Source organism: Marmota marmota, unplaced genomic scaffold (assembly GCF_001458135.2).
Source record: "Marmota marmota marmota unplaced genomic scaffold, marMar, whole genome shotgun sequence".
Lineage (NCBI taxonomy): Eukaryota > Metazoa > Chordata > Mammalia > Rodentia > Sciuridae > Marmota > Marmota marmota.
Genome location: NW_026000026.1, coordinates 17,727,427 through 17,745,293, shown reverse-complemented (window position 1 = coordinate 17,745,293; position 17,867 = coordinate 17,727,427). Strand labels below are relative to the sequence as shown.

Here is a 17,867-nt window from a genome sequence, read left to right as displayed (position 1 = left end):
CTCTGGGTATCTGCCCAGCATGCTGGCCAGGCCCTTGGTGTGTGCTTGCAGCGTTCCAGATGTTCTGCCAGGAACTCCCACCCACAGGTCTTGGTGCTCAAGTCCACTCCAGCTCTGATAATTCCCCACGGTCCACGAATCCATTCAGCCCTCCCTCTTACTCTCCTGAGAGCTTCTGTAGTAAGTGGGGGGACAGGGCTCTCAACACTGCAGTAGCCAGGACTGCAGGCTGTAGCTATACCTTTCTTCACCCACCTTCTCCCCGTTTCCTTTCTTCATTTTCCTCTCACTATAAAGGTGTCTACATTTCTACATGAAAGAGGAAGGAAGGAAGGAAGGAAGGAAGGAAGGAAGGAAGGAAGGAAGGAAGGAAGGAAGGAAGGAAGGAAGGAAGGAAGGAAGGAGAGAGAAAACACGGTGGGGGTGGGGGGCACATAGGTCAGTATATTAGGCTTAACAACAAATATTTCTTTAGTTGATCTGATAACTGTAAAGTTATGGTCCATGATTCAAACTCCCACCAAAAAAAAAAAAAAAAAAAGGCAGAATTAAGGTAACACCTGAAGAGGAGAGTGGCCAGGATCCAGCACTACTCGCACAGCCAGGCCATTTTCTGACCTAAGGGCAACAACAGGCTCTGCACCAACCAGCCCACAAAGCAAGCCTGGCTCCAAAAGTGGCTGGTCACCACTTAACATGACAGAGAGCTCTTCAATGGTATCCTTCTGTGAGGAAAGCAGAGAGGCCTGGGGGCCGGGATACAGTTCTGAGCATCTTTAACCCCTGCCTGCCCATGGAAAGTGAGGGCATCAGTGGCTCCAGTGCTCCCCAGAGAACAGACAAACAGCACATTCAGAGATGATGTGAACAACATCCCACTTTGCTAACCAAAGTGTCTATATAATGAAAGTGTTTGTAATCTGGTATTTTATTAAATGTAGAGAGGCAATGTTTGTTAAAACTTGATTCTGTCTATGAATATGAAGTCTGAACTGCTTTATCCCTGGGAGGCCAAGGGAAGGTCCCTACACTGTGGGAGGAAGGACTGGCAGAACCCCTTCTTGCCACTTGCTTGGTGGCAACAGGCTCTGGGCTATCTGCAAGGCCTCTGGAGGCCTTCTTGGGTACCCAGTGGCTGGCCATGGAAACGACATGTGGCAGCAGAGAGGCAGGTTCAGCTGTTCCATGTGGCAGGCAGCATCCCAGATGGGCCGGTCCTTCAGAGTAATCGGATCAATTTCAGTCTGTTTCTGAGGAGAAAACACAGGCCTGTCACTCCACAGCTGCTGCAATCTGTACAGCCCCCAGGGCAGCCTGGTCCTCACTATGCCAGGGTGGCATCACTGGATTTGGGGACTTCTTAACTCCATGAGCAATGCCTTCCTGCCAGCCATTCCCCCATCTCCAGCCTGAGGAAAGGTGAAAAAGAGCAAGTGGGTTAAGGATGATGGCTGATGTGCCAAGACCTCTAGTCTCTTTGCAGAATGGCTGCCAAACCCCTGGCCTCCAAGCTGGAGCATCAGCATGGCCTCTCCACACCCACAAACCCTACCCTGCCTCACCCCAGTGCCACAGGCAGCCACCACCTCCTGCAAGCCCTGTCTTCTACACCTCACGCTGCCTTCTCCCTCACCACCCCCTGGAACATGCTGCCCTCATATCACAACAGCTGGGTTCAGCATCCATAAATTTTTTTGAGGGGGAGGGAGTAATGGGGACTCCCAGGGGAGCTTTACCACAGAGCCACATTCCCCAGTCCTTTTTATTTTTTGAAACAGAGTCTTGCTAAGTTTCTTAGGCCCTTGTTATGTTGCTGAGGCTGGCTTTGAACATGCAATCCTCCTGTCTCCCTCTCCTGAATCGCTGGGATTACAGGTGTGCATCACCACCCAGCTGCCATGATTTCTTTATATACTGTTTCTTCCCCTTTCTCGCTCCTAGGATTCCTATAATAAATATATCAGTATGTTTAATGATGTCTCATAGGTCCCTTAGACTCTGTTCATTTCCCTTCATTCTTTTCTCTTTTCTTATCCTTTGGATAACTTCAATCATCTAAACTTTAGATTCACTGCTCAAATCTGCTGTTGAACCCTTCTAATAAACTTTCCATTTCAGTGATTGTACTTTTCAGCTCTAGAGTTTGGTTCCCCCTTTTATAATTTCTATCTTTTTATTGATAGGCTTGTTATTCATGTAGAGTTTTCCTGATTGACTTCAGTTCTTTGTTCATGATTTCCTTCAGTTCACTAAACTTCTGTAAGATAGCTGATTTAACATCTTTGACTAATAATTCCAGTGTCTAGACTTACTGAAGGATGGTGTCTGACTGCTGTGAATGGGCCATGCTTTCTGATTTCTTTGTATGTTTTGCAATTTTTTGTTGAGAACTAGAATTTCTGAAGACTGTGTAGTAACTCAAAATCTAATTCTCTCCATCTCCAGCATTGTTAATTTTTTTCTTTTTGAGGATTAGAGCCTTCTGTGAACTTTTCCAAACCATTTTTGCAAAATGGTATTCCTTGTGGTATGGGGTCACTGAAGTTTCTGTTCTGTGGTCTCTGTGGCCACCTAAGTTTTCTTTAAATGTTTGACTCACCAAAAGGGGGAATTTTTTAAAAGAGTACTGTCTCTTTAAATCCCTTGTGGCTAGGAAGCTGCTTCAGCCCACAGGGATTGGAAAAATGACCAGTCTCTATGCTGACCCCTCAGTAATCAAATGCAGTGATCAGCAATCAAAACTCAAAACTGACTTTTGGAAGACAAAGTCCTTAATGCCCACCCCAGCAATGACAAGCCACAGCAGGAAGCTGGGCCACAGTTACCACAGATGCTGATGGAGGGAGGGGCATTGCTGTGTGAGGTACAGTATCTCAACACTCACACGCCTCTAAACCCTACCCCGGAGGGGGTGGTGCCTGGATGAGGTACAGATTCTCCAGGACCTACCTCCACATTGCCCAACTCTAAAGGCATTGTCTGGGTATCTTCTGCACCCTCACCACAGCCAACCCAGCTGGCAGGACCACCATCTTTAAGTCCCCAATCCCTTCATCTTCTGCAACACTTCCCTCTTGGCTCTCCCTGAGCTTCTGGCTGCTCAGTGATGGGGCCTTAAATGAGGAATCAAATACCAAAGGGAGTGGCTGAGAGTTCAGGGACCTAGAACCTAGAAAGTTAACAACTGATAATGTGACTTGTCTGTGGCTTCACAACTATGTCTTAAAATAATTTTCTGAATTTTGCTTTTGAATACTAAAATACCATAATTCAAAGAAACTGAGGAACACAATTCAAACTTTGAATTCCATATATGTCCAAGAGAGAAGGTGATTTCCATTATAATAAACACTTCTACTTCAGGAAAAACAGAAACACAAACCCTGCCACCATTAGATAAAAGCACTTCATGTATTTTTGTTTGGTACCAGGGATTGAACCCAGGGGTGCTTACTACTGAGCCACATATCCAGCCCTTTTATAATATTTTATTTAGAGACAGGGTCTCCCTGAATTGCTTAAGGCCTCCTTAAGTTGCTGAGGCTGGCTTTGAACTTGTGATCCTCCTGCTTCAGCCTCCTGAGCCACTGGGATTACAGGTGTGCACCACAGCACCTGGTATCACTTCATGTATCTAAAGACAAAGGCTCTTTCCCCTTGTTTAACAGTTTGAGTTGATTTTCCTCTGATGTCCTATGGTTCTCTTCTACCCAGTGAATTCGGGATCTGCCTTAGATGATGTTTTGATCTATTCTTCTAGTGCTAAGAAGTGGTCAAAAAAGGGTTGGGTCCTTTTAAGATTTACCATGTTCTTTTCCCTGTAACAGGCTAAACAATGAAACCAAAAAAAAAAAAAAAAAAAAGCCCAACTCTCACCCCTTTATCCATATTAGGCTCCCATGGCTTCTGCTGCCTGTTGTCCCCTCAAGTAGACAGGAAGTTAGTCCTGTTGCCAGGCAGCCTTAGAGATAGCAGATGCCCCCTGTGCAATAAATTCAATGTCCACCTGTGAGTGCATCCTCCCCTCACCCACAAAGGAAGGCCATGGCTCCTGGAGATTCCTTACCTAGCTGAAGTCCAGCCTGGGGACTTGATGTACCAAAGGGCTCTGAGCTGGCCTCAGGTGCACTGGGCTCCCACGACTCACTGTTCTCAGACACTTCTGAATAGGAGTCACCCAGCCCTTTGTGAGTTGCCGCAGGCTCACCAGTACCAGGGCCCTGGTCTTCACCACCTGTGTCTGCCACGGCCCGGGTCTCCTCACCCATTTTCTCAGCAAACCACTGCTTGACCTGCTGGGAGCTCATCTGGGTCTTGTCACAGAGGTTCTGCAGGTCTTCCTCATACAACATCTTGTGTGTCATGTAATAGTCTTGCAGCAGCTCCCGGTTTCCAGGGGTGATGACCAGCAGCCCCGGTGGGAAGTTGCCCCGCTTATAGTCTTCGTACCACTTGAGCTGGCCGTTCTTCAGAGCATACCTGCTGTCTCCAAACCAGCGCACCACTTCTGGCCGCGGCAGCCCCGTCTGGGCCATGATGGAGTCATAGTCCTGGTTGCTTGGCCACTGGGTCTGGACAAAGAGCTGCCGCAGCAAGTGTCGCTGCTGAGCCGTCTTTTTGTAGCTCACTTTGCCAGGGGGTTGCTCTGCCAGCTTGTTCAAACTATCCTCCTCCAGCTCACAGGCAAGGAGCCCTGGAAGCTCACTCTTGCCACTGGCTTCAGTGACCCTCAGGTTCTTGAGATTGATTTTGATGGGGCTGACTTTGCGCTCTGCTGATATCTGGCTGATGGGCATTTCTGGGGAACCATTTTCACCAGCAACCCTCAGTTCACTGGCCAACTCCGCCTCTCCCCCCTCGTCCTCAGCAGCCTCCCCTTCCTCCTGACAGGCTGTCCCATCGGCTTTCTTGGTCTCCTCAGCATTCACTTTTTTCCGTTTCTCTGAAAACCAGCTATCGATCTCTCTCCGGGTCATCTTGGTTTCACTTCTCAGGCGGTCCAGTTCCTCGTCTAGAGGGAGTGGGTTTTGTGCAAAGCTGCTCTCCAGGGCTCGGAGCTGCTCTGGGGCTCTCTCCTTGTATTTGGTGGGCGTGAAGTCAGGAGTCTGGTGCCAGGATTGCCGTTTGGCAGCAGGGTGGCTTGCTAACGAGGTCGCTGTTGGGATACAGGTTACCTCGGGAGCCTTGGAGGATGGGGAGAAGGGCACCTCGGGCACAGAGTCAATGAGAATGGAGCCGTGATCCCCAGGCATCATGGCTCTGGAGCCCTTCAGGTTCCGGCAATGGTACCTCCGATCACTGAACCACTTCCGCACCTCTCTAGTGCTGAGGCCGGTGACTTTGGTCAGATGTTCGACTTCACTCTGCCCTGGGAACTGGTTCCGGCAGAAGCTCCCTTTCAGAGCGGACAGTTGTTCGTGAGACTTCTTATTTTTGTAGATGCTAGCATCGAGGAAGGCTTGGGAAGTTATGCTGGGGCAGGCTGTGAGGAGAGACTGGGCTGCGTTGACCACCTTCACGGCCGATGTTGTATTTGAACACACGGTGTTAATAGGTGCCACTGTTGGCTGCTTGGGAACAGATGTGACTGCCAGGGGGAGAGACGAGGTTGGTGCTTGCAACCCATTGGCCATCAGTGGCTGGCTGACCAGGAGTCCTCCTGCTGTGCCCTCTGGCTGTCCGACAACGTGGCCTGGGAGAGCGGCCTGGATGAGATGCTGGACATTGCCTGCACTGGCAACCAGGGGGGTGTTCAGAACTGTGATCGTGGGCTGAGGCACAGACTGGATGACTGTATTGAACATCTTTTTACGGGCATCCTCGATCTCCTCAGGGGACCAGCTGATACCTTGCTTCAGCCTCTGGGCTGTGAACCAGATCTTGAGCTGTTCTTCTGGATACTTGGTCACCACAGTCAGGTAGCAGAGCTCGGCTTTGGTTGGGTAGGGGAACTTATGAAAGGAGTTTTTCAGGAAGCTGTTGGAGTCCATAGCCGCGTTGTATGTTGGGATGCTGCTCAGGGGGATCATCACTTTGGGAAGGGCCTTGGATGTAGGCAGGGGCTGGTGGGCATGGTGCTGGGTGTGCACCGGGGCCTGCTGCTGGAGGGACAGGAACTGTGCTATACCAGCTGGCAGAACTGGCACCGTTCCTATCAGGGGCCCATTGGTGGTATGGGGGGGCTTTGCAGAGCTGGCAGGTGCCTGGCTGACTGGAGCTGCCCCATTAACAAAGGTGTGGTCCCCCTCTTTCACCTCTGCTTCCCCAGCTGATGGCTTTGGCAAGGCCTCACCCACAGGCTGGCTGGGGACATTCTCTTTGAGAGTATGGATTTTTTTGGCTTCAGCTTTGCCTTTCATTATCTTCATGATTGGAGTCTTAGTGATGATGATTTCAGCCTGTCCATCAGTCCCCTCAGCGCCGGGCTCCCCTGCTGGGTCAGGAGTGCTGGTGCTCTCAGGGATACTCTGCTCCACGACTACATGATTGTCTGGCTTGGCCACATTCCACACAAAGTTGGCTTCCCCTGAATGACACTTGGCATTGTGCAGGGAAAGCCCCTCGGGGGTTTTTGCCAGGAAACTGCACCCAGGGCAGATAAAAGTTGGATCTTTATTAAAGTCTGTGTGCTCTGAGTTCATATGTCCCACAAATTGGGTCATGTCCTGGGATCTGAAATCACAGTCTTTACAGGAATATAAATAGCCATCCAAAGTGTTCCGATGCCCATTGGCCAGTGAGGAGCCATCAGTACTGCTGGAGTTCTGAGCTGCCTCACTGCTGGTAGCAGGTGCTTCTGGGGGAAGATCCTGCTGGGGTACTTCAGGCAAGGCCTCTGCTGGCTGGGCCTCCACAATGGCATCCTGCAGCACTACGGTCTTTACTGGGATCATGCATGGGGTGGTGGATTTCCTCTTGCTGGCCATGGCTACTCTGGGTGATCAGGAGCCCAAGGATCTGACAGTAAAAGTTCCAACTACTCCATGAGGGCCCAAGAAACAGCTTCCGAGGGCAGCTTTTTCAGTTACTTGCAGAAAGTAGGTTTCCCCTATTAAACCTGAGGAGGAAGAGAAAAAACATAATTAAGATATCTTAAACTATTTCTCAGATCCCCAGACACAGTTTGCTGCTTGTCCTCCAGCATCTAGGTCTTTTCACAAGACGTTCAGTTCCCCAGCAGCTCAGATGTAAAGACTGAGTCAGGAGCCCTCAGTTGCTAACAGTACATTCCCCTGAAAAATGACCTGGGAGTGTTCCAACACTCCTTTATAGACCACAGCCATACTTCTTAGTTCTTTTTCCCCCCCATATCCTTGCATTAAGTAACTCAGTTTTAAAAACAAAACAAAAATGCCCTCTTTGGGACCTCCAAATTAATTCTGACCATGTCAGAGTGAGAACAAAAGATCCACTGTAACTCTTGTCTAAATGTTTGGGCCAACAAGGGTTTTTCTTTTCACAGCCTTCCCACACAGGAGAACACGCCTAGCCTCCCCCAGGCCAGGCACAGAGACCGGGAGTGCTGCAGTGTGTGAATGCAGGGGGCGGCTGGGCGGGAAGACAGGCCTGCCGCAAGAATGGGGCCTCTCTGGGGCCATCCCTTCTTGCTGTCAGGCTGCAGGAAAAGAATCACCTCCCAGTTACTGACTGGGCCACCCAGATGAGGCCAAAGGTCAGGGTATCCAAAGATCCAGTTTACAGCCCAGTAGCTCACAGCGGGTTCTCACAGGGCTGTGCCTACTCTAATGACTTGACTTTACTTTTTTATTTTTCATTTTATTTTCTTGCAGTATCTTTACTGCTTCTTAAAAATATCTTTGGTCTGTTTTTGAAATTTATTTCAAAGCTGATGGATGGATTTACTTATATACAAAATTACTGTAATAATAATCATTTCATGAGATGTCACGAGAAAAGTGCTTCTGTGATCCCTATTAACATATCACCATAATCATCATTGCCTTCTTTTTAGCAAATTATAATGCTGTAATGATTAATAGTAATTATAATATTAAAATCAAATTATCATCAATACTCAATATAAAATGTAGAGAAAATCTAAATATCTCCATTCAAATTCTTAGCAAGCAAACATAGAAACTATTTTTATATTGTTTCTAAATGTAACCCTGATGACTATAATGGTAAAAATAATTACTATTAAAAAAAAGTTGTGGTGAGAAAGAAAGAAACATTTACCCAGATTTAACTACTTGTCACTACGCATGCTTTTCACTTAATTTTAATGTTAAACATATCAACATTAAACAAAGACTATAAAACTACCTATAATTATATATACCCTTTCATCAGCCCAAATATTTTTAAAAATATTTTTAGTTGTAGGTGGACACAATACCTTTATTTTATTTATTTATTTATTTTTATGTGGTGCTGAGGATCGAACCCAGTACCTTATACGGGCCAGGCAAGCGCTCTGCCACTGAGCCCTAGCCCCAGTGCAAATATTTTATACAGATATTTAATCAGAAGGAGCACACACTTGAGTTTTTCTCAAGAACATGATAATTATAAACATTTTCATTACATATTCTTCATAATTATGATAACTGGCAACTACCTAAGAATACACCACAATGGCTTTAACTGACCCCCTGGCAAAACCCCCACTGCCCCAATGTCAGGGGTCCGTAAAATGAACAACTCTGGACATACAGGGTATTTTTCTTCTATCAAGTTATTTCCTTAGGTTAAATGTGCAGAAATGGTTTATAAGCTCAAAGTATATCATTCCTAAGTTCCTTTGTATATAGGCAAACATTTTAAATTAAGTTTTGCAATTCCAAGTCAGAGAAACGAAGAATAATACAGTTAAGTTCCTAGTGAGCAAATCACATTTTAGACAAATCATGGAAGACCATCCAATAGGATATCTGAAAGCGTGACAAAAGATAAAAGACAAATTGGATTTTACCAAAATTAAAAACTTGTGCTTCGGGGCTGCAATTGTGACTCAGTGGTAGAGCACTTGCCTAACATGTATGAGGCCCCAGGATCGATTCTCAGCATCACATAAAATAAATAAAATAAAGGTATTGTATCCATCTATAACCTAAAAATTAAAAAAAAAAAAAAACTTGTGCTTCAAAGGTCATAATAATCAAGACAGTGAAAAAGCTTTGAAAATCATATCTGATAAGATGTACCTAGAATATATAAAGAATTTTTACAACTCAACCAAAAGGTAATAACCCAATCTAAAAATGAGTAAAGGATTTGAACAGACATTTCTCTAAAGAAGATCTATAAATGGTCAATGAGCACATTACAAAATGCTCAACATCACTAGTAGTCAGCAAGATGCAAACTGAACCCACAAGGAGAAACCTCCTGGCGCCCACCAGGAGGCTGCAGCCTAATGACAGTGGATGGAGGTCGCGGGGAAACTGAACCCTCAGGCACCGCAGGGAGGGATGGGAAATGGGCAGCCATGCTGGGCAAACAGTGCAGCAATTTCTCAAAAACTTAATACTGCATTGCCTAAGACTTAGCAATTGTACTCCTAAGTATATAAAAAGGAGAAGTGAAAACTTGCCCACACAAAAACTTGATCAAAATAGCATTATTCACAGTAATAGTAAAAATGGAAACAACCCAAAGCCTATCAATTGAGGAATGGATAAATAAAATGTAATATATATCCACACAGTGGAATATTATTCAGTCCCAAAAAGGAAAGAAGTTTTGATACACGCTGTAACATGGATAAACCTGAAAACATTGTGCTATTGAAAGAAGGCAGACACAAATGACACACACTGTATGATCCCACCTCCATTAAATGTCTGAAGTGGCAAATCCAAGGAGGCAGGAGGTAGAGTAGGGGCTGTTGAGAGCTCAAGAGAGAGGGGAAGGGGTGGTGACTTCTAAAGGTTACGAGGTCTTTTCTTATGGTTATAAAAATGTTCTAAAATTAGATGATGGAGATGGTCGCTGAACTCTGACTATATATATATTTTTAATAATTATTTTTTAGTTGTAGTTGGGCACACTACCTTTATTTTATTTATTTATTTTTATGTGGTGTTGAGGATCAAACCCAGGGCCTCGAATGTGCTAGGCGAGTGCACTACCGCTGAGCCCCAGCCCCAGCCCTCTGTGACTCTATTAAAAACCACTAAAGGAACACTGAACACAGAAAGGCAGAGAGCAGAAAGTACAGCAGTCAGGTCTGTAGAAGAGGGTCATCATTGCATTTCTGAGTTTCCAATGCAGGTGACATTATGTGTGAGCCTTTCTGACTGACCTTGGTGATACTGACTTCCACCCTGGGTACAGGTGGATGGCAATGGCTGTGAACATCAGGGCTGGCAGGAGAGAGGGAAGAGAGATGCCAACTTGCTAGGTGGAAGACAAACCACCACAGGGTAAGAGAGCACGGGTTCCCAAGAAGCCAGGAGGCCAGCAGGACTTAGGAGTAGGCAGGTGCAGGGCCTTGCCTCTGTGCTACCAGCACCATGGCCCAGGGCCGGAACTGCTGTCTGCAATGGGAGTGGGTTGCCCTGGGGAAGGTGTAAGTAAATTACATGACCCACGTTTTACTTACTAAGGCTGAAAAGTGGATGAAAAGAAGATGATTTTGATTTTGGAAATAGTCCCAATGAGATTCAAAATTAAGTCTCTGATTAGGCCCAAATGATCATTCAAATAATAGACCAATGAGGGTGACACTGCTGGTCACTCTCCCAGGGGTCAGTCATTGATTACAGGCAATGGCAAAGGACTAATAGTAGAGGCAATGATAGCAACAATCGACACATACCAAAAGTCTTAGACTGTAGAATGTGCTTTTGTACACATCCTTTCAATTTATTCTCACAACAAACCCAAGAATCCCATTTTATGGTCAAAAAAGACTAGGCTCATAGAAGTGCATTAAGTGCCAGAAGGTCACACAGCTAGAAGGCAGCAGAGACCAGATAAGAACCTAGGCAGTCCGGCTCCAGAGCTGGCAACCTCAACCATCTACACACTGAGCCCTTTGAGTAACCTCTGATTGTTTGTAAAGGGGTTTCATGGCCTCCTGGTGTGATGTTTATTTCTCCAGTATTTATTAGGAAAATTTCAAGTGTACAACAAATTTGAAATAATTTTACAGTGAACACCCATATAACTACCATCTGGATGTTTACCAGTGGCTATTTTGAGCAACATTACCCAACTGGGGTAATTTTAGGCTTATTTGTCACACATTTTTAAAGGGGTATCTATTAAAAGTAGTATTTAAAGTGCAAAGATCCAATTATCTAGAAAACCATTCATCCAGAAGATACTCATGGAGCACTCTGATAAACGAGGCAGTCATGTGTGGAACTCTGCTGTTTTCTAGGACAGGTCCAAGTAAGGTGAGCTGACATGAATGTAAAGATTTTGTACCACCAAGAGAGATTCAGGGGAAAGACCATATTATTTTTGCTTTTGTTATCTGTGCTATGGTATTATATCCAAGAAAACACTTGGCCATAAATACCATAAAGCTTTTTTCCTTGGAATTTTGTAGTTTCAGGTATCACATTTAAGGCTTCAATACACTTGAGTTAATTTTTGTACATGGTCTGAGTCCAGTTTGATCCTTTTGCTCATGGATATCCAGTTTTCCCAAAACTATTTGTTGAAGGGACGGACTATCATCTCCCCATTAAGGGTTTATTTCTGGGCCACATATTCTGTCCCATTGGTCTATATATCTCTTTATGTTGGTATCATATTGTTCGATTTCTGTACTTTGTAATATATTCTGAAATAAGGAAGTATGAAGCCACAATCTTTGTTTTTCTTTCTCAAGACTTTTGGCTATTCAAAATCCTATGAGATTCTATAGGAATTTTAGGATTTTTTGTTTCTGCAAAAAAGGCCATTGAGATTTTTTATAGGTACTGCACTGAATTTTTAGTATCTTTGGGTAATATGGACATTTGAACAATTTGAATTCTTCCAAACCATTAACACAGGATGCCTTTCAATTTGCTCGGGTCTTCTTTAATTTTCTTTAGCAAGGCTCTGTCCTTTTCAGTATAATTCCTTTGCCTCCTTGGTTAACTTTGCTCTTAAGTATTTTTCTATTTTTAAAAATACTGTATAAACATTTAATTTTTAGATTTCACTGTTCGTGTACAAAAACACAACTGATACTTATGATTGAATCTGTACCCTTAAATTTCACTGCATTCATTTATTCTAACAGCTTTTGTGTGTATAATTTTCAGGGTTTCCTACAGATAAGATCATGTCATCTGTGAAAAAAGAGAATTTTACTTCTTCCTTTCCAATTTGGATGATTTTTATTTCTTTTTCCTGCCTAATTGCTCTGGGTGAGATTTCTAGTACAACATTAATTAAATATGACAAGAATGGTCATCCCTGCTTTGATACTGATCTTAGGAAAAAAGCTTTCAGTTTTTTACTGCTGAATATGACATTAACTATAGGCTTTTCATATATGGCCTTTATTATTTGAGGTATTTTCCTTTTATTCTTAGTTTGACGAATGTTTTTATTTTGAAACAGTTTTGAATTCTGTCAAATGCTTTTTCTACATTAATTGAGATGATCATATGGTTTTTGTCCTTCATGCTGTATTGTGGTATAACACACTAACTGATTATCATGTACTGAACCATTTTTGCATTATGGAAATTAATCCCTCTTGGTCACGGTGTATAATCCTTTTAATGTGCTGTTGATTTGTAGTTTGCTAGTATTTTGCTGAAAATTCTAATGTCAATATTTATCAAAGATATGGGTCTGTAAATTTTCTTCTCTACCTTTGTCTGGTTTAGATAGCAGGGTAATACTGGTCTCATAAAATGAGTTTGGAAGTGTTCCCCTCTTTTCACTTTTTGGGGAAGAGTTCAAGAATTGATGTTATTTCTTTAAATGTTTGGTAGGATTCTTCATGGAAGTCATCTGGTCCTGGTATCTCTTTTTGGAGTAGGTTGTTGATTATTGATTCAATATTGTTACAGTTAAAGTTTAGAATTTTTATTTCTTCATGATTCAGTCTTAATAAGTTGTATGTTTCTGGGAATTTATTTCCTTCTACGTTATCCAATTTGATGGCTAATTATTTTTCATAGTGGTCTCATGATTTTTTATTTCTGTGGCATTAACTGTAATATTTCCTTTGTTTCTGATTTTGTCACTTTGAGGTTTTTTTTTTATTAGCCTAGCTAAGTATTTATCAATTTTTGATTAAAAAACAAACAAACTCAGAGATTCAAGGTGGCAGATTAGAGGAAAGCTACATTTCCAGTTGCTCCATGGTTTGGGATACAGTGGGAGCAGGGATTCCCAGTGAGGTGGATGAAAGAGGGAATTAACTGAAATTCAATATCAGACAGTTGGAATCTCTTAGAGACTCAGAAATTTGGGTGCACTGAACAAAGAACAAGAAGGTGTACATTAGAGCCAAGTTGGATGCAGCAGCGGAGTGGGTTAAACACAGAGTGGAGGGTAACATACAGAGAAAAACACAGCGGACACATTTGGCATAGAAAAAAATCTGTCAGTCAAAAAAGCAGCCTAAACTTAGTGGAATGAGAGGCTGCAGAGTGAAGTGATGTTTGAAAAGTGCTCTGTTTCTCTCAATTGGCAAGCAAAGAACTGAGGCAGGAGCCATCTTGAGGAGGCCGTGCCATAGCTTGCAGCTGCAAAAGCCTGAAAATTATAGCAAACGTTGCCAGACTGTCCCAGCAAGCATCTACCATGTGGCCTAGCAGAACATGAGTGAAATAAGCACAGAGGTTGTACCCAGGGGAATTCAAATCAGAAAAACTGAGGGGATTGCAGCAAACTTTTCCTTTGAGTCTGGTGGTTTATGTGACCAGCTGAAGAGGATCAGGAATGCACTCAGGGACTAAGGCTGGGAAGGCCGCATTTGTGAGCAGCAGTGTGTGGAGGACTGGTTCCCCTGCCCAGTGAGAGTAATTCTTGGGAGGCTTCTGAGATACAATGGACTCTCTTATCAGAGACTGGCATCTGCCTGGCCCTAGGGGTGTGTTGATCTAATCTCCAGAGATTACCCAACAAAACTCTTAAGACCTGATTAGACCTAAGGCCCAGCCAAGAGAACTCCCCTCATAGAACTCTGCAGCAGCCCCACCTGTGAAGTGCATCAATTTGGTCTGTGTGAACAAACTCCAACCAACAGTACTTCCCATTCTGTTCTACCTTACACTGGTGAGAAGGAAAGCTGAGAACTATTTCAAGAACTTCTAGTTTTACGTTACACCAGCCAGAAGCTTCGTGAGCCATACAAAGAGGAAGGGGTTAATAACCCCCAGCCTTTGCTCTCTCTCACCCAGTACAAAGCCCAAGACCAAATGGAAAGGACAGTTGGGCATAGGCAGTGACTACTGTCATCAACTTCAGTGTGACAACCTCAGTATGACAATTCTTTCATTTTTCATTAGGAGACATCATGCCCCCTCATCCCTTTTTGATGCTCTTGCTATACAGCTTGTTTGATTAATATATATTCATAAATTTTTTCCTCATTTTTAGGGTTTTTTGGTGACAGGTATTTTTCCTTGTCTTTTCAGGGCTAGAGTTTATGGTTTTTGTTTGTTTCTCTCATTTCTCTTCCTCTCCTTTCTTCTCCCACTAACAGCCAATTTCTTTTGTTCTCTATTTTTTCTCCTTCTTTATAAACACCACTTGCTATATCTCTTCAACATTCTCTCTATTCACATTTTGAACATATTAAAATTTCTCCTACCTTCTTATCACATTTTCATTTCCCTTATTTTTACCATTTTTGGGGAATTTTTAGTTTATGTAACTCCTGCCCCCACAATCATATTGTAGCAGTAATTAGCACTGTGGAGAATACAGTGGACAGCTGCTGTTTCATGACAGACTAGCACATGGTTATTTGTTGTTTTTGTTGTTGGCAATTGCTACCCGCCATTCCTACTTTGGTGGTTGTTAGTGCTGTGATGTCACAGTAGGCACTGGGTCTTTATTTTAATGCTGTATGTTGTCTGCTTTGGTTGTGTTATTATCTGTTTCCGCTTTTTCTGTAAAGTGCTGGGAATCTGCAGGGACACAAGCTCACCCAAGTTCTGCTGCTGAACTAAATCCAGCCAAAAGAGAGTACATCTTGCTCCACACACAAATTAACCACATTCAAACTTCAGCTATACAAAGCCTAGAAGAAAGAAACTCCCCAAACTAGTGATCAGGCCCCAAGTAGAAATGGCTGGGGGTGGGGGGTTCTCAGGTGTCATTTATGGATTTCAACTCCTACAAGAAAAACAGAAAATTAACACAAAGTCTGTGAATGCTGCCCCTATGAAGGGTCTCAATCTAGATGACTCCAGGACACTTTTGCAAGTGATGGGTGTGTCCTAAAAGGACCCACACACAACACTGGAAGAGAAACCCATCTCAACATATGCATAAAACTCAACACAGGAATACAAGAAAAAAACAAGATAACAGGATGCCTCCTAAATTTCATAATTCACCAGCAACCGACTCTAAAGATATTGAAGTGGATGAAATAATTAGATAAAGAATTCAAAAGAAGCACATGAAAATGATTAATGATTTTCAAGAGTATACATCCACATATACAAAAAAAACCCAACTGAATATATTAATAAAGTCAGTACAGGGATGAGGTTGTGGCTCAGCAGTAGAGCGCTTGCCTCACATGTGCAAGACCCTGGGTTCAATCCTCAGCACCACATAAAAATAAATAAGTGAAACAAAGGTATTGTGTCCAACTATAACTAAAAAATAAATATTAAAAAAAATAAAGTCAGTACAGGATATAAATGAGAATTTCAGTAAGAAAAAATGAAATGTTGACAAAGAACCAAACAGGAATCTTAGAAAGACACAATATATCAAATAAAATGTTCAGTTGAAAGTCTAACAGAGTAAACCATGATCAAAGCAGAATCTCAGAGTTGGGAGACAAGTGGCCAACTTTGCACATTCATACAGTATTAAAGAGAAGAAAAGGGCTGGGGCCGTAGCTCAGTGGCAGAGAGCTTGCCTAGCATGTGTGAGGCACTGGGTTCAATCCTCAGCACCACATAAAAATAAACAAAATAATGGCATGCTTTACAACTACCAAAAAAAAAAATTAAAAGCAAAGAAGTAACCATGACCAGAATAATAAAAGAACTCTGAGACAACCTTAAGAGACAAAATTTAAGAACTGCTAATATTTTAGAGGGTTGTAAGAAACAGACTAATAGAATGGATAACCACTTCAGGAAAATAATAACAGAAAAATTTTCAAACCTCAAGAATGAAATGGAAATTCAGATACAGGATGCATTCAGAACCCCAAATAGACAAAATCCAAAAAAGAACCACTCTGTGAAACATTATAATTAAAATCCTTAACATATAGAACAAGGTTAGAATTTTAAAAGCCTCAGAAGAAACACAACAGGTCACAATTGAGGCAAGCCAATCGGAATTAACTTCCAATTTCTCAGCACAAACTCCAAAATCCAGGAGGACATGGAACAATGTGTTCCAAGTTCTGCAAGAAAATATCTGTCAACCAAGATCACTAAATCCAGCAAAGCTACCCTTCCGAATCAGGAGAAATAAAAACCTCTCAAGATAAACAGAAATTAAAAGAATTCATGACTATTAAGCTGACACTAAAGAAAATATTTAAATATTTTACACAGGAGAAATTAAAAATAAATCCTACTCCAGTGCAGTGGCACACGCCTATAATCCCAGAAGCTCAGGAGGCAGAGGTAGGAGGATTGCAAGTTCAAGACAGCCTCAGCAACTATAAGAGGCCCTTATCAACTTAGCAAGACCCTGTATAAAAATAATTTAAAAATTAAATGGCTGGGTATGTAGCTCTGTGGTAAAATCCCTTCGGTACCAAAAATAAAATAAAACAAAAAAAACTACTCAACAGAAAGTCCCAGATTGACTCCAATATAACAACACAGGGTGATTTCAACACACCCCTGTCATCAACACATAGATCATCCAGTTATAAACTCAGTATAAGACTGGACCTGAAAAATATTATAAATCAAATAAACTTAACAGACATTTATAGAATATTTCATCCAATAACATTATTCTCAGTGGTTCATGGAACCTTCTTCAAAATAGAACATATTTTAGGCTACAAAGAAACTCTTAGCAAAAAAAAAAATGATAGAATTCATTGCATCTTATCATATCAAAATGGAATGAAATTAGAAATCAACAACAAAAAGCCTTATAGAAACTACATAAACAAACAGAAACTGAACAATACACTTTTGAATGATGAATGGGTGATAGATGAAATCAGGGGAGATTTAAATTTTTGTTTGTTTGTTTTCCAGCATCTTTGCTTTCATTTATTAGAACTATTTGCTATACATACTTGCTGAATGTATGCAGTAACCAAGTCTTAACTTTAATTCAGTTTTATCTCTAGTAACTGTCAGAATGCTGTACAAATATTAAGTTTTCAATAAATACTTATTAGAAGTTTTCAATAAATACTTATTATTGATTCTTGAACTCTAGATGCCAGCATTATAATGTATAAACTTCAACCAAAGCACACTGATATTTAATCCACAAAGCAATTTTGGGAGATGAAATATCTCTTGCTAAACTTTTCTCATTCACCCAAATATTCCTTTTTTTAGCTGGGTCCTCCTCAATTTTTTAAATTTTTTTTTCTAATTTGTTATATATGATAGTAGAATGCATTATAATTCATATTACATATATAGAGCACAATTTTTCATATCGCTTCTTGTATCAAAGTTTATTCACACCATTCATGTCTTCTTCATACAAGTACTTAGGGTAGTGATGTCCACCTCATTTCACCATCTCTTTTTAACCCCCTTCCCCCCACT

The 17,867-nt window shown here is 42.3% G+C and overlaps 1 protein-coding gene across 5 annotated transcripts in view; it reads right to left on the bottom strand.

Annotated features, from left to right (window-relative positions):
- Positions 1 to 901: 901 nt before the first annotated feature.
- The window catches only part of Zhx3 (zinc fingers and homeoboxes 3), a 131,688-nt gene continuing 114,722 nt past the window's right edge, over positions 902 to 17,867 (bottom strand). For 3 of the 5 annotated variants that reach the window (XM_048810936.1, XM_015480620.2, XM_048810935.1), the window contains exons 3-4: positions 4,067 to 7,057; positions 1,257 to 1,409 (exon numbers count right to left, since the gene is read on the bottom strand). In XM_048810936.1, coding sequence (XP_048666893.1) covers positions 1,273 to 1,409; positions 4,067 to 6,926 — 2,997 coding nt within the window. In that variant the 5' untranslated portion in view covers positions 6,927 to 7,057 and the 3' untranslated portion in view covers positions 1,257 to 1,272. The other 2 variants (XM_048810937.1, XM_015480627.2) reach the window with 2 other exon arrangements.